Consider the following 16478-nt stretch of genomic DNA (forward strand, 5'->3'; position numbering starts at 1 on the left):
GAAGAGGACACTCCCCCACAGCCCTCGGGGCAAGAGTCCTAACTTATGCCCTGAGGGCATATAAGAACGGTATTGGCACAATGTACTATTTATTATCTTTTCCTTTAGAGCAGGGCACTTAATATGGAAGGGCTCGTCGTAGAAACTTCAGAAGGGGCTCATTCGATTGGAAATTGAGAGTTCTAGTGCCCTTTTTAATAGTCGAAAAAGATTGGAGGGCAACTAGCCCTCCCCCCCCTCACGCCCATCACTCCCCCAAACACATCCAATCAAGATTGTGAGATAGCCATTTTGTTCAACGTAGTTGATACCCAGAAAAAAAATATTTCTTAGAGGAGGAAACTCTTTCCCAACCCTCAGGGCAAGGGTTTTAAGTTATGCCTTGGGGGCATATAAGGTTTTTATAGAAGGCGTTGTCGTAGAAACTTCAAAACAGGCTCCCTCGATTGGAAATTCAAAGGGATAGTGCCTTTTTTAATAGTAGAAAGTGATTGGAGGGCAACTAACCCCACCCCACACCCATCATTCCCCCAAACACATCCAATAAAAATTTTGAGATAGTAATTTTGTTCAGCGTAGTTGATTTTCAGATAGAAAATATATTTTTGAGAAGGACACTCTCCCACAAACCTCAGGGCAAGGGTTTTAAGTTATGCCCTCGGTGCATATAAGGTTTTTTATAGAAGGCGTTGTCGTAGAAACTTCAAAAGGGGCTCTTTTGATTGGAAATGCAAGGTTTAGTGTCTTTTTAAATAGTTGAAAGTGATTGGAGGGCATCTAGCCCCCCCCCACGTTCATCATTCCCACAAACACATCCAAAGCAAATTTTGATATAGCCATTTTGTTAAGCGTAGTTGATTTACAGATAGAAAATATATTTTTGAGGAGGACACTACCCCACAAACCTCAGGGCAAGGGTTTTCGGTTATGCCCTGGGGGCATATAAGGTTTTTATAGAAGGCGTTGTCGTAGAAACTTCAAAACAGGCTCAATCGATTGGAAATTCAAAGGGCTAGTGCCGTTTTTAATAGTCAAAATTGATTGGAGGGCAACAAACCCCCCCCCCCGCCCATCATTCCCCCAAACACATTCAATCAAAATTTTGAGACAGCCATTCTGTTCAGCGTAAGTGATTTCCAAATAGAAAATATGTTTTTGAGCAGGATACTCCCCCAAAGCCCTCAGGGCAAGGGTTTTAAGTTATGCCCTGGGGGCATATAAGGTTTTTATAGAAGGCGTTACCGTAGAAACTTCAAAAAAGGCTTATTCGATTGGAAATTCAAAGGGCTGGTGCCCTTTTTAATAGTCGAAAGAGATCGGAGGGCATTCTTCCCCTCCCACGCCCATCATTCCCCCAAACACATCCACTCAAAATTTGATATCGTCATTTTGTTCAGCGTAGTTTATTTCCATATAGAATATATGTTTTTGAGGAGGACACTCCCCCACAACCTTCAAGGCAAGGGTTTTAAGTTATGCCCTGGGAAATATAAGGTTTTTATAGAAGGCGTTGTCGTAAAAACTTAAAAACAGGCCCATTCGATTGGAAATTCAAAGGGCTAGTGCCCTTTTTAATAGTCGAAAGTAATTGGAGGGCAACTAGCCCCCCCCCCCCGCCCATAAATTCCCCCGACACATCCAATCAAAATTTTGAGATAGCCATTTTGTTCAGCGTAGTTGATTTACAGATAGAAAATATGTTTTTGAGGAGGAAACTCCCCCACAACCCTCAGGGCAAGGGTTTTAAATTATGACCTAGGGGCATATAAGGTTTCTATAGAAGGTGTTGTCTTAGAAACTTCAAAAAGGGCTCATTCGATTGGAAATTCAAAGGGCTAGTACCCTTCTTAATAGTCGAAAGTGATTGGAGGTCAACTAGCTCCCCTCCCACGCCCATCATTCCTCCAAACAAATCAAATAAAAATTTTGAGATAGCCATTTTGTTCAGCGTTGTTGATTTCCAGATAGAAAATATGTTTTTGAGGAGGACACTCCCCCACAACTCTCAGGGTGATAGCCATTTTGTTCAGCGTAGTTGATTTCCAGATAGAAAATATGTTTTTGAGGAGTATACTCCCCCACAGCCCTGATGGCAAGAGTTTTAGGTTATGCCCTGGGGGCATATAAGGTTTTTTATAGAAGGCGTTATCGTACTAACTTCAAATAAATCTCACGCGATTGGAAATTCAAAGTGCTAGTGCCTTTTTTAATAGTCGAAAGGGATTGGAAGGCAACTAGCCCCCCCCACGCCCATCTTTTCCCCAAACACATCCAATAAAAATTTTGAGATAGCCATTTTGCTCAGCGTAGTTGATTTCCAGATAGAAAATATGTTTTTGAGGAGGACACTCCCCCACAACCCTCAGGGTAAGGGCTTTAAGTTATTCCCCGGGGGCTTATAAGGTTTTTATAGAAGGTGTTGTCGTAGAAACCTCAAAAAGGCTCATTCGATTGGAAATTCAAAGGGCTAGTGCCCTTTTTGATAGTCAAAAGTTATTGGAGGGCAACTAGCCCCCCACGCCCATCATTCCCCCTAACACATACAATCAAAATTTTGAGATATCCATTTTGTTCAGCGTAGTTTATTTTCTGATAGAAAATATGTTTTTGAGGAGGACACTCCCCCACAACCCTCAGGGCAAGGGTTTTGAGCTATGCCCTGGGGGCATATAAGGTTTTTATAGAAGGCGTTATCGTAGAAACTTCAAAACAGGCTCATTTGATTGGAAACTCAAAGGGGTAGTGCCCTTTTAAATAGTCGAAATTGATTGGAGGTGAGTTGAAAGAGAGTCGAAAGTGAGTCAAACTCAAAACGAGCAGAAATTAACATAAGTTGGGCGCAAAACCCCTATGCCTTCCCAACGCCAGAACAAAATTTGCACTTTACTGAACAAATGAATGTGCATTATCAGTTTAAGATAAAAGATAAGATAAGATATTTATTTCGAAAAATGACTATCACAAGCCCCGAAGGGCCGAATTCGCATTTCGGGGTCATATAATAAAAAAAGACAGAGATATCACAACAACTAAAAAAACTGGCTAACAATGCCAAAAACAACAATATCAGAAAGGCAAAGCCATTCATTAGTCTAAAAAACAAAAAGTGTCAAATGTAGGTAAGTTAAAAAGGCACAAATTAAAACAAAACCAAAAAAGAAAATTAAGATAAAAATAATGTTAAAAAGGTTTAAAAGAGAATATATAAAAAGGGGAGGGAACGGAAGAGCCAAACGGACACCAGCATGGGTATCAGCAGTATAAAAAAACAGAAAAAAAAAAAAAAAAAAAATTGTGGTTTGTTTGATCAGTAATGAAGAGGACAAAGGTTTTTTTTTATATCTGGAGGTAGAACAACGGATGGGGGACAAGATAGGGATGGGTTCAGAGACAGTACGTGGCAGGCGGTGTCTGGATGGGGAGTATCTTTTGGGGAAAATTTTTTCCGTGCGAGGGTTTATTGTTGCATTTTTTGCGAACCGGGGGCACAGCTTTTCTCTCTTGTGCTCAAAAGTTTCCAGCTTGGCTTTTTTTAGAAGGAGTGACTATGGTACCAAAGTTTCTTTAAAAATTTTTCTTAGGGCTCTTTTTTGAATAGATTCAATTTTTTTTTAGTAATCACGGGAGATGCTAGGATGCCATACTGGACAAGCATATTCAAGATGTGGGCGCACATAGGAAGTATAAATCCTTAAAGAATGGGATGGGGGGATGTTAAATTTATTCAAGAGCTTAATGAGAGACATGGCCGCATTAGCTCTACGGACAATATATTTCACGTGGATATCCCACTTTAAATTAGAGGAAATTGTAACCCCAAGTAGTTTAAAGGAAGACACAGAAATATCTGGGGGGATAGGGTCAAGGAATGCGGGAATAGATTTCAAGAAATTTATCGTCATTATATTTGATTTAGTGGAATTTACTTTCATATTTAGGTTCTTAGCTTCATCCAAAATGTGGGATAGAATTTCAAGGGGGTCAGTTTTAATATTCCTGTGACCTACTTCGAGGATCGTCAAGTCATCCACGTATTTCCACCTTTGGGGGAATTCCCTAACAATATCGTTAATCATGACTAGAAATAAAAGTGGTCCCATTAAGGTTCCTTGAGGAATTCCACAATGTATAGGGAGGGGGTTAGAGAAAATATTTTTGTATTTAACAACTTGGGATCTATTTGAAAGAAACGATATAACAATATTTACTAACAGAGGATCAATTTTAAAGTGAACCAGTAGTGAACGAATTAGTATGGTGTGGTCAACCAGGTCAAAAGCATTTTGTAAATCAACTAAGACAAGGTTCAGATATTTGGTTTATCAAGGTTACTCACAATGGTATGCATTAAGTGCACAGGGTAATTGGTGGTGGAAGTTTTCTTTAAGTTACCAATCTGCCGGGTGTCAATACGCGGACATATTTTATTCTCAAGCTAGTCACAGAGGAAACCTTCATAAAGTTTGGAAAAAACAGAAGTGAGCGTAATGGGGCGAATGTTGGCGAAAGTCAGACTGGCGCATTTTTTAGGGACAGGTGTTATAAAACCTTGTTTCCAGCAACATGAGAATTTACCACATTTTGTGATGTGGTTGAAAATATTTGATAAAGGCTCAGCAATTTTGTCCGAAAAGGCTTTAATTAAGTCAACTGGGATGTCCAAGGGAAAAATACATGATTTTCTAAGCTTAAGAATTTTTTTTATAACATCAGAGGGAGAAATAAAGGGGAAGGAAGTATTGGGAGGAATAGTTGGACTTGAGCCAGTGAAAGGGGGGAGACTTTGCACGATGGAAGCAAGGTACAAGTTCAGATCGTTGGCAATCTTATTAGGGGGTTCAGGGAAATGAAAATCAATTTCGGAAAAACTTTTTTCGTACATTTCCTTAATTTTTCTGTACGATAGCTTGGGCTTGTTAGAATATAGATCTTTGACTTTATTATTATAATAATTAGAAACTTCTTTTCTTAATTTTTCCTTTAGGAACTTCCTTAGACTATTAGCCTTATTAATACGACCTGCTTTGAAAAAATTCATTTTTTTTCTTATAAGTTTTTTAAGACTCAGTAACATTAGGCTTATCTGCAGAACACGTTTTCAATTTTTTCTCAGGTAAGTGGAATTCATAATTACTCCTCAATATATTTTGAAGGGACAAAGCGATGTAGTCAACGTCATTTGTGTGATATACAGAGGACCAATTTTCAGTAGTAATCCAAGAGCCAAAATTTAAATGTTCTGAGTCAGTGAGAGGTCTATAGGGGGTTTCAGTTATAGAAAACGACTGTTTAACTTTAGCCAGCGGAGATAGGAAAAGGCTAAAGTGGTAACTACCCCCTAGGGGGGGGGGCAGAGTGGAGACGGGTTTGTAAAACTTCGAAAGATTAGTGCAAATTAAATCAAGAGTAGTATTGCCTTTAGTAGTAGGGACATTAACGACCTGTTTTAAATTAAAAGCGTTACATGTAGAATCAAGTCTTATATCGTTTGCATCACCCATCAGGAAAATTCCTGCATTTGGGTATTTAGATAGTACAAAGTCAGCACTTGCATGTAATTTTTCAATAAAATTTATTTTGTCAGCGGATCTCTGATTAGGGGAGTAATAAAAACAACAAAGGATAATTAAATTGAAAGGACGCGGCAAGACTTTAGGTCGAACACACACCCACATAACTTCATCAAAGGGATTAAGACACGGAATTGGGATTTCACTTGGATATAAATCATTACGGATAAAGAACAGAATTCCGCCACCTTTCTTACCCAGAGGGTGGTTTTCAGGTCTCAGTTTAATAAATTGAGAAAAATTGTTAATCTTTAACATGTAAAAATTTTGAGCTTGAACTTCAGTAATAGCGATTACATCTAATCTATATATTTTAGAAAGGGTGTCTAATTCATTGAGTTTTTTAAAGTTAAGGCTTGCAGCGTTGCTCAACAAAAGTTTGGGGAATCAAAAACGACTTGTGAAGGTACCGTTTTTACTCTTTACTTTTTTTATATCATAGATGCGGTCAGGGGTTCTAGTGGACTTCTTGACGGGGGCTAAACTTGAATATTGAGAACAAAAATTATTAAATGCAAAAGTTCTCAGACCAGAGTCACCCTGGTACGGTGGGCATGAGGGATAAAACTCATGGGTCGGAGGCGGGAAAATAAGGGAGGGAAATAAGACGGTGGTATTTTCAGGGGGTTCAACTTGGGAGGGGTTAACTGGAGTGTTAAGAGGGAAGGGATTTTTCTGGTAATATGGTTTTTTTTTCTGGGTGGTAACGGTGGAAGTTTTTTGAGTGAGCAGGGTGGATTTGGGATAAAAAAGGATGAGTATGCGCTGGCGAGCTAATTTTATTAATTGAATGAAGGGGGCTCCGCTTTTGGGTTGATTGAGAACTTGTAACTATTTTACTATTAAAAATGTTACTGGGCCTGGTTATAGCACTATAATCCCTGTTTTTCAAATGTAATAACGTGCACTTAGTTTCGAAACAAAGGCCACTTTGAAATTTATGGCAGGGTTTGGAATGGGAGCAATAATTGTCGTTACAGTGACCAGTAGTTAAAAAAGACATACAGGGGTGAACAAAGGTACAATCACTCTTTTTTATACACTTGTTGGCCAAGTGAAAACGGCAGGCACTAGAATTCTTCCCTGATATGGCTTCAGGAACCAATTTACTAATAATACTCAGATTGTCACTGACCCCTGGAACTGGAATAATGGCGGAATTCACACTTAAATTGTCACTGACCTCTGGATCTGGAATATTGATTGAGTTCTCATTTAAGCTGTCACTGACCTCTGGAACTAGGTGAACGATTAAGTTCATGTTTGAGTTGACACTTGCTTCATTATTATTCATGTGTTGTGAGTTGTTGCTTTTGGATTGAATTGCAGTTGGTTTCAAATTGGTGTTTTTTTTTTTTTTATTCGTATTCACATAATTAAGTGTGTTCTTAATTATATTCTCCCTAAGATCAATGAACGTAGAAATTTCGTTGGTAACGAACTCGAGTTTTTTTTTAGCACTAAAAAGGAAGGGGAGGAAAGGGTCGCATAGGGGGCTGGAATAATAATTGCCACAAGGAAAATTTTCAGTCTGGCAGGAGGCATCATTAGAAGGCTCACAATTATATTCAAAATCCGTCTGGGTACTGGCATCTTTAGTTTCTAGCAGAAAATGAGTCTGGCAACTGCCAACACTGGTTAATACTGGTAGGGGAGTAGCCTGACACTCGCTATGGGCTGCAATGAAAGTTTACCATCCCTTTGACAAGTCGGGGCAAGGGGGGGCGACCTGATACCATCTAAAATTTCTATTAAGGAAGAATTTATTTCTCACAATGGCGTCGAGGGGTATCGCTAGTTTTTGAAGAATTTATTCCTGACAATCGGCGTCGTGGGGTATCATTAGCTTTCGAAGAATTAGGGGTGGTATATTCTTGATTTTTGGTGATGTTTTGTTTCAAGGAACAATCCAAACGTAACCAGTTCTTATTCCATTGGGAAAGTTCTATCCCCGCACATTGCTCATGAATGGAAAAGTTGCAAGTACTACATACCACGCAATTGATTGTTGCCCTTAATCTACACTCAGGACACACTCTCTAGTCTTGGTTGTCCTTTAGTCATTTGGTTGATTAATCAAAAGGGTTAAAAAAAAATCAATTCACCTGATGGCTGGTGACAAAATCCTGAATTAAGGTCACAGTTAGTCAACTTTGTCACTGAATTGGTTGTCCTTTAGTTATTTGGTTGGTTAATATAAAGGGTTAAAAAGTTCAATTCACCTGATGGCTGGTGGCAAAATCCGGAAGTAAGGTTACAGTTAATCAACTATGTCACTGAATTAACTGAATTTAATGCAGAAAGGCATAAACCAAATAGGTGTTAACAGGTTGAACTCTGGTTGAAGACTCAGAATACTGATATCAGTATACTGATATACTGATATTTAGTAATCAAAATGTTAATATTATTTGATTTATTAAAGTTATAAAAGTAAAAACATGGGGAAGGCATAGGGGTTTTGTGCCCAACTTATGTTAATTTCGGCTCGTTTTGTTTTTGACTCGGTTATTTATTGTAATTTCTGTTCGTTTTGGGTTTAATTTATTTATCGATGCTGATTTGTGGTAATTTCACGCTTGGTAGATTATTTGATTTTATTTTTACTCATTTTTTGTTTAATGGAATTCTTAATTTTTCTTTAAAAAACTTATTTTGTGGAAAACATTTTTTTAATTAATGCACATAAAGAGAGGGCTCGTCTTGTATGTTCGTAATTACATAGGAGCTTTTTACGAAAATACTTTAATTTTTATGGAAATCAAACGAGAAGAAGCTTATTGAAAAAATGGGCTTTATATCCGTACTAGGTAATACCAATTGTTGTAGTATGTATTTATGGATGGCAGTCCTTAGGTAGAGCTACTGAGAAGAGTAATCGGATGCCTAATGCAAGATAGTGAAGCCATAAAAGCAAAAATGCATCAGAAGCCTTTTTTTTAGTAAAAATATGGTTAAGGTTCAATTTTCTAAGAATGATTAGTTGGAAAAATATGCAAATTGGAAAAGTTAATTCGCAGTAACCTGGAAAAACACCAAAATAGCAAAATGTAACCATCTTGAAATATTGACTATGACGCATTCAGTTCCTCAAGTATGACTGATCTCTCCTACCTCTTATAAAGTTTTAATTTCGGTACACTAATATACCAAGCTCTCACGCCTCACCTAGAGTTTTAACATTGTTTTATTAATAAAAAGTTAACTTGATTACCTTATTAACCAATTCAGCATAAGAAAAAAGTATGAGATAATTTCTTGTGCTATAAAACACGCCGCTGCATCATCTGTCTCACTTTATTTTAAGCTCTTGGGATAATGAGCTCATAGCAGGTAGCACAATGTGCCTTGAGACTCAAGAGCAGCACTTGAGCCAACTTTCACTAAGAAATACAAATTTTTACGAATTTCAGGTCTGCTAACATCCTGCTTAAGAGCCCCGTGTCGCTCAGGAACACAGAATTGGCTAATACTTGATTGCTCGATGAACTCTACTTTTCACTCACTTGATACATTGTTTGACAGCTCTAGAAAATATTCGTTATGCTCTGGAGAAATTATTCAGGTAGCCCCTATCATGAGGAGCACTCTTTATATTTTTCTCTTTTATTTACTAGTTATCTGCAATCTTTCGAATAATCTTACCGTGTCCAGCTTTCAATTTCACTCACTTGATACATCTGTTTGACAGATCTAGAACATATTCCTTATGCTCTGTAGAAATTATTCAGGTAGCCCCTATCATGAAGAGCACTATTTTTTCTCCTTTATTTACTAGCTATCTGCATTCTTTTGAATAATCTTACCATGTCCAGCTTTCAATTTCACTCACTTGATACATTGTTTGACAGATCTAGAAAATATTCGTTATGCTCTGGAGAAATTATTCAGGTAGCCCCTATCATGAGGAGCACTCTTTATATATTTTTTTTTTATTTACTAGTTATCTGCAATCTTTCGAATAATCTTACCATGTCCAGCTTTCAGTTTCATTCACTTGATACATTGTTTGACAGATCTAGAAAATATTCTTTATGCTCTGGAGAAATTATTCAGGTAGCCCCTATCATGAAGAGCACTATTTATATTTTTCTCCTTTATTTACTAGCTATCTGCATTCTTTCGAATAATCTTACCATGTCCAGCTTTCAATTTTTCTTAGCTTCTTGAAAATTCATGTGATTCCCTTTAAATACTACCAAATCCTGCTTTAAGAGATTAGTCGCATAATTCAATCAGTCAGGGTTATCAGGGTTCAGTACAGTTAAGCCAGAGACAATCCAGAATTTTAAAAAGAATTCGAAGATATTCATTGGAATACCTGCGACCCTTGCCAAGATTGAACTTGTTCATGAATTCGCTTATTATCTTTATATCTTTTCATTTTATTGTTGCCTATTTTTTATTTTTATACTTATCATTTTTATTGTTATACTTATTAGTTAGTTTTATGATTACACTTATTATTTTCACGTATTTTTCATTACAATCATTATTATACTTCTATTATTGTACTTTTTTGCCGTTTTATCCTCATTTTTATTACTTATTATTTTACTAATACTTATTAATTAGTTTACTATTATTACTTTTTGCTAGCCCCCGAAGCCACGCCACGCCGAAACGACGGCGGTGAATGTGTGATTCAGTATCGGCGGTGGTGCACCGCCAGGCGCGCCGAAATTTTGTTGGTGGCACACCGCCAATTTTAGACCGGCGGGGTGCCACGGCACGCTGATTTTTCTGATTAAAAATAATAATAAAAATTCCACTTCACCAAGCACGTTCAACCTTGATTTCAGTAAGGATTTTTAAATGGTTGGCTAAAAACATACAGTAACAACATGACAAAACAGGAATTTGTTGGGCCGTGCGGAAAGTGTTGTTCACCGTCTATCATACCAAGAAGAATTCTCATTATTAGTCACTAGACCCAGGGAAACCTATGTTGTGTTTATGTTTATCATCGCATTGTTCCTATAAAATCCCGTGTTTAGTCATTTCCTTCTTGTTAATGATTTGGGGAAAAAAAAAACAAAAAACAACATCGAAAAAACACTGTATACAAATCAGATACCATGGTTTAACAACACCAACAATTTTAAATCCGCGGTTACATCACGTTATTTGCAATTGATGTAACAAAAGTGAGTTTGTTCACTCTGCCTGGAGCCATTGATCTTTTTGCAGTCACTGTCAGCCCTGTCGTGCTAAAAAGCCGTTTAGCAGGGGCACATGTGGTCGGTACAGCCAGAACTTGACGAGCGTAAACTGCCATTCGCAGGATCTGATACTAGTATTGGACCTTGGGGTCCCACAGAATGCCGCAAATGGGCTGCTTCTTTGTATCTGCTGAAATAAATTGTTTTATAAGGGAGAACAAACCTGCACCTTCACCATAGGGCTCCTGTGCCCTACACTACAGGAGGAACTAAACTGCACCTATAGCCTCTTTTCTTATCAACACGGAATAACCCTCCGAAATTCTTTTCTGAAAGAAGTGGTCAAGTTATAATGTTTCAAGTCAAAGTTTAAGGCTACTTCAACTTCAATGTGCTCTGCTAACTGTGCAAAAAAAATGTAATTCATTTCTATAGATATGTTTCTATACTAGCTCTAGATAATCTACCAAGCGGGAAACTACCGCAAATCAGCATCGATAAATAAATGAAACCCAAAACGAACAAAATATCAATAAATAACTGAGTCAAACTCAAAACGAGCAGAAATTAACAAAAGTTGGGATCAAAATCCCTATGCCTTCCCAAGGCCAGAACTTAATTTTAACTTATACTGAAAAAATATAAATGTTTTTACTTTTATAACTTTAATAAATAAAACAATATTAACATTTTGATTACTAAATATCTGTATATTCATACTAAACTTAACATACATATCCATTTGTAGTTTTTTCAGTGAAGTATAAAATATGTTTTGGCCTTGGAAAGGCATAGGGGTTGCGAGCCAAACTAATGTTACTTCCTGCTTGTTTTTGAGTTTAACTAGGTTCTTTATACCAATTTCTGTTCTTTTTGGGTTTCATTTATTTATCGATATGATTTGTCGTAGTTTCACGGTTGGTAGATTATTTGACTTTAATTTTGCTCATTTTTGGTTTAATGGAGTTCTTTACTTTTCTTTGAAAAAACTTAATTTTTGGAGACAGTTTTTTTAATTAATTTCTGTTCGTTTTATATTGACATAGTCTTTTCAGGGAAAAAGAAAATCATACTTTAAATATTTTTGTTTTTTTTTTAAGAATTTATAGTTTGGCCTGCTATTTGTATGCTGGAAAACAATTTTCAGAAAAATTTAACAAAATAAACCCTTTTAAAAATCTGGACACATATAGTAGTGTTTAACTTAGTTTCCTACCTCCTCTAGTTGATCTGAAATAGGAAACTTGATAGCATTCGCAAACAAAACTGTTTATTTTCTGTGACGGCTTGGACAAACTTACGCTATTTTGATTTGGTCAAATTTTAAGAGCAGAAGAAACCCTAAAAGTTTAAACATAATACCCTCAGTCGTTCTTGGGATACTGCTGAGATGCCTTATTGGGAATTAGCATAAACACAGTGCATTCTGATTTAATCTTAACGCAAAAATTTCTTTTTAAAAAAAAAGGCCATTTGGTTGGTTGGGGTTGGGAGGGAGATTAGCTGCCCTTCAGTCACTTTCGGATATTAAAAAGGGCATCAGCCCTTTCTATTTTCAATCGAATGAGCCCTTTTCGAAGTTCCCACGACAACTCCTTCGATACGAAGTGCCCTGGTCTAAACAACAACAACGACAAAAAATGATACATTATACCCACATCGATCTCTACTATAAAAATGTCAAGCCTTCCAATCACTTTCGATTATTAAAAAGGGCACTAGGCTTTTCGATTTCCAAACTAATGATCCCTTTTTGAGTTTCTACTACAACGCTTTCTATAAACACCGTATATGCCCCCAGGGCATAAATTACAACCCTTACCCTAAGGGCTGTGAGGGGTGGTTGTCATCCTCTAAGACCTAATTTCCAGAACTTTCAACTACGTTAAACAAAATGGCTATCTCAAAATTTTGATTGTATGTGTTTCGGGAAATGGTGGGCGTGGAAAGGGTGTTAGTTGCTTTCCAATCATTTTCCACTATTAAAAAGGGCTCAAGCCACTCCAATCTCTAATTGAATGAGACCTTTTCGAAGTTTCTACGACAACTTCTTCGATATGAAGTGCCCTGGTCTAAAGGGAAAAATAATAAATAATTCATTGTGCCAACATCGTTCTTATATACCTCCACGGCATAACTAAAAAACCCTTTCCCTAAGGGTTGTGGGGGGAGTAACCTCCTCAAAAAACATATTTTCTCTCTGGAAATCAGTTACTCTGAACAAAATGGCTATCTTAAAATTTTGATTGGATGTGTTTGGGGAAACGGTGGGTGTGGAAGGGGAGTTAGCTGCCTTCCAATCACTTTCGACTATTAAAAAGGGCACTAGTTATTCCAATTTCCAATCGAATGAGCCCTTTTTGAAGTTTCTACGTCAACTCCTTCAATACGAATTGCCCTGGTATGAAAAAAATAAATAAATAAATAAATAATACATTGTGCCAACATTGTTCTTTACTTAGACAGCCCGATTGCGCTGCCTATGACATCATCCTGAATTGCCTAATGCTCTTTTACCTACCTCTTTTCATCCGAAAAATCAAAAAGAAAAATGAACAGAATTTTAAAGTGGAAGGTAGAATTTTTGTTTCAAGAAAAATTTCTTCTTCTCCTTCCTACGAACCGATATGCATGGCGAGCCCAAGATGACAGTATTTATTCTTAAGAAATAGATTAGCCGGGATGACGGTTGAAGCCCGGAGGTCGATATCGATAACCAAAAAATAGGGAAAAAAACAAAAAAAACGGCGGCGTATTAGTGACACCTTCGCCGATAGAATCAGCGGCGGCGTCAGCGCGCTGATGCAAGCTCGGCGGCGCGCCGCCGTTTTTTTTTTGGCGGCGGGCCGCCGACTTTTCGGCACGGCTTCGGGGTCTACTTTTCGCTTAAGTTGCACTTATTTGTGTCTTTGATCATTCACCGGGATTAATAAACTGAGTTCTCTAAACTTATGTGGTTAAAAAGTATCACCCTCTTCATTTTACGACCTTGAGATGAACACATTATTTTCCTTTATACTTTTAGAGTCATACATTTTTTATGTTTGGTTTTGACTATTTTTAAGTCCAATCTTCTTTCAGTCCTGATGACGATGTAAGACTGACTAAAATGTATCTTGATGGCGATTAAAATTTGAAAAAGAGAAAATTGAATTACCGAAGATCAGAGGCGGTTTTAGGGGGATTACAGAGAGGGCACTTGCCCCGGGTGCAGAAATTTTAGGGACGAAAAATTTCAAAGAAATAATCTTACGGTTATAACCATATTATAATTATTGAAATTTTATTTTTATTAAAATAAAGTAGAGGACAGTAGTGGTAGTCCTATTGAAATGAAACTTACAAGAAAACTTACACCTGAGGCATGAATATACAGTGCAGTCTGACGAACACATTGCAAAAAGCGACCAAACCTTTTATATTATATACCTATAAGATGATCAAACACGTTTTGAAAGTATAATTGAGATTGTATAACGCAAGCAGACTAGTTTTTGAGACACTTTCATCATAACATTTTTTTTTTTTTTTAACCAAAACTAGAAATTGTCAAATTGCGTATTTAGAAATGATTCTGTAGGAAAAGCTGTCTATCTCCCATGCATTATCCACTGTTCCATTTCTTTGAAGTATGTGCTATCAGACTGGTTTCTGATTTTTTGAATAATTGCCTTTAGTCAAGACTAGTTTGTTAGGAATGTGTCGCTAGATAGAATTTGTGAACTGGATCGTATGAAGGTAGAGAAAAAAAGGGTATAGCATTTGCAAATTGGACTATACGAACGATATTAATTGAATAATAGGGGAAAAACCAGAGCTAGATAGCATTTGCGAATTGGATCGCATGAAGGTGGAGAAAAAAGGGTTAAACTGATTATTGGACAATTGCCTTTAGTCAAGACTTGTTTGTTAGGAATGTATCTATGCTAAAGCCAACTCTAATTGCAAAAAACAGGGTACAGCATTTGCGAATTGGAGTATACGAAAGATATTAATTGAATAATATGGAAAAAAACAGAGCTAGATAGCATTTGGGAGTTGGATCGTATGAAGGTGGAGAAAAAAGGGTTAAACTGATTATTGGACAATTGCCTTTAGTCAAGACTAATTTGTTAGGAATTTGTCGCTGCTAAACCTAACTCTAATTGCAAAAAAAGGGTATAGCATTTACGAATTGGTGATTATCAGTTAAGTTAACCCCTCGGGGTTGTTAAATCATAACTTATTTATTTCAAATTTGGAACAATGTCAATCTATGGAAATGTTTAGCGATGATAAATTTGTCCTATGACATGAACTAGCTTCACTTCTTCGATGTGTTCTGTATAATAAACAAGTGGTGTTTGAACAGTGTTGTCAATTTAAAATAGAGTTTAACGTTATAGTATACTAAAAAGTTGATGCTAAGAGAGATGTACATGGCAAGAAAAGAATTTTAATAGTGAAATTCAGAGCAAACCTTAGAAGTCCTTGCAAATCAAGTAGTAAGGTGTATGTGAGTACGAACCATCAAGGATCATAAGCACCAACGACTCAAACCACCAGAGACCTCAACCCCCCAAAGGTCCCCTATCCCCGAACTCGAAGGGCGCCCCCTCCCCACCAAGTTTTTGGCCCTTCCCCCCATTTTTTGATTTTTTTTGAAGTTTTTTTTTTAACTTTTTTTTATTATTATTTTTTAACATGAAATATTTTTTCAACTTTTTTTTTACATTTCTTCGAATGAGATGAAACACTTAAAACTAAACAAAATCACATTAAATATTTTCCAAACTCAAAATGAGAATGGTATAGACATATTAGTCATGACCTTTACTATTAGAAAAATAATGTTTGTAGTAGCACTTTTTTTTATTGGACTAAAAAATTTTTTTGGACTTCGAAATTATTCAACTTTTTTTTACGTATCTTAAAATGACATAAAATATGCTTACGGCTCTAAAACTTGTACTCTATGCTTTCTCAGAGACACGATGCGGCTTTCCCACTAGTACTTTATGGCGGGTTATAGACACTATCTGGTTTATTGCATGTATTAAATCAGTATTTTTTACGCAGTGGAACGATAAACACATAAGTCATATCTTGTAAAAAGTGAAGATGGAGCATTTTAATAAAGTGTGTTCACATGAAAAGGTTATTGTAGCATTGAATGCCGACAAAGAGAAGTATTTAAACTATGAAACAAGTACAAGTGGTAGCACTATTGGACATGTATGCATGCATTGTCATGACAGTAAGGAATTAAATTTCTTTGGAGTACTGAAAAAGTTCAACTCTTATGTTGGTGGATATCCAAGATTGAGATCTCCAGAGATGATTACACTCAAAGAGAATGCCCACATAAAAATAATCGTTGATGATAGAGGACAACTCCTTGATACCGTTGCAGGTAACACATTACCTACTGATACATCCTATCGTCAGCTTTCGGGTATTAGCATTCAACGGAAGATAAAAAAAAGAGGCCTACTCTTCTACTAATATAATAAACCATATCTTGTCTACGTGCCGAAACAGTTAACTTTGTAAAAATAATGTGATAATAGACAGTGAATTTGCCAGAAAAATAAAAAGGGAATTGGCAGAAAATATCACTATGGAACATAAAGATGAATCGGTGAAAAACAAAGTACCAGGAAACGTTACTGCCATTGATAAATTAGTCAGTGAACCAAATAATACCATAGACAAAAAGCATATTGAGCCTGTCGATGACACACCAGTAAAAATTGTGTATGACTCA

At 36.7% G+C, this 16478-nt stretch overlaps 1 protein-coding gene across 1 annotated transcript in view; it reads left to right on the forward strand.

The window, feature by feature from the left end:
- The window catches only part of LOC148950849 (dynein axonemal heavy chain 3-like), a 93949-nt gene that overhangs the window by 45090 nt on the left and 32381 nt on the right, over positions 1 to 16478 (forward strand). The window contains exon 12 of the mRNA XM_089090930.1: positions 8984 to 9135. Coding sequence (XP_088947056.1) covers positions 8984 to 9135 — 152 coding nt within the window. The remainder of the gene's footprint in view (positions 1 to 8983; positions 9136 to 16478) is intronic.

The sequence above is a fragment of the Artemia sp. Qi Xiang Cuo genome, chromosome 6, assembly GCF_049724085.1.
Source record: "Artemia sp. Qi Xiang Cuo chromosome 6, ASM4972408v1, whole genome shotgun sequence".
NCBI lineage: Eukaryota > Metazoa > Arthropoda > Branchiopoda > Anostraca > Artemiidae > Artemia > Artemia sp. Qi Xiang Cuo.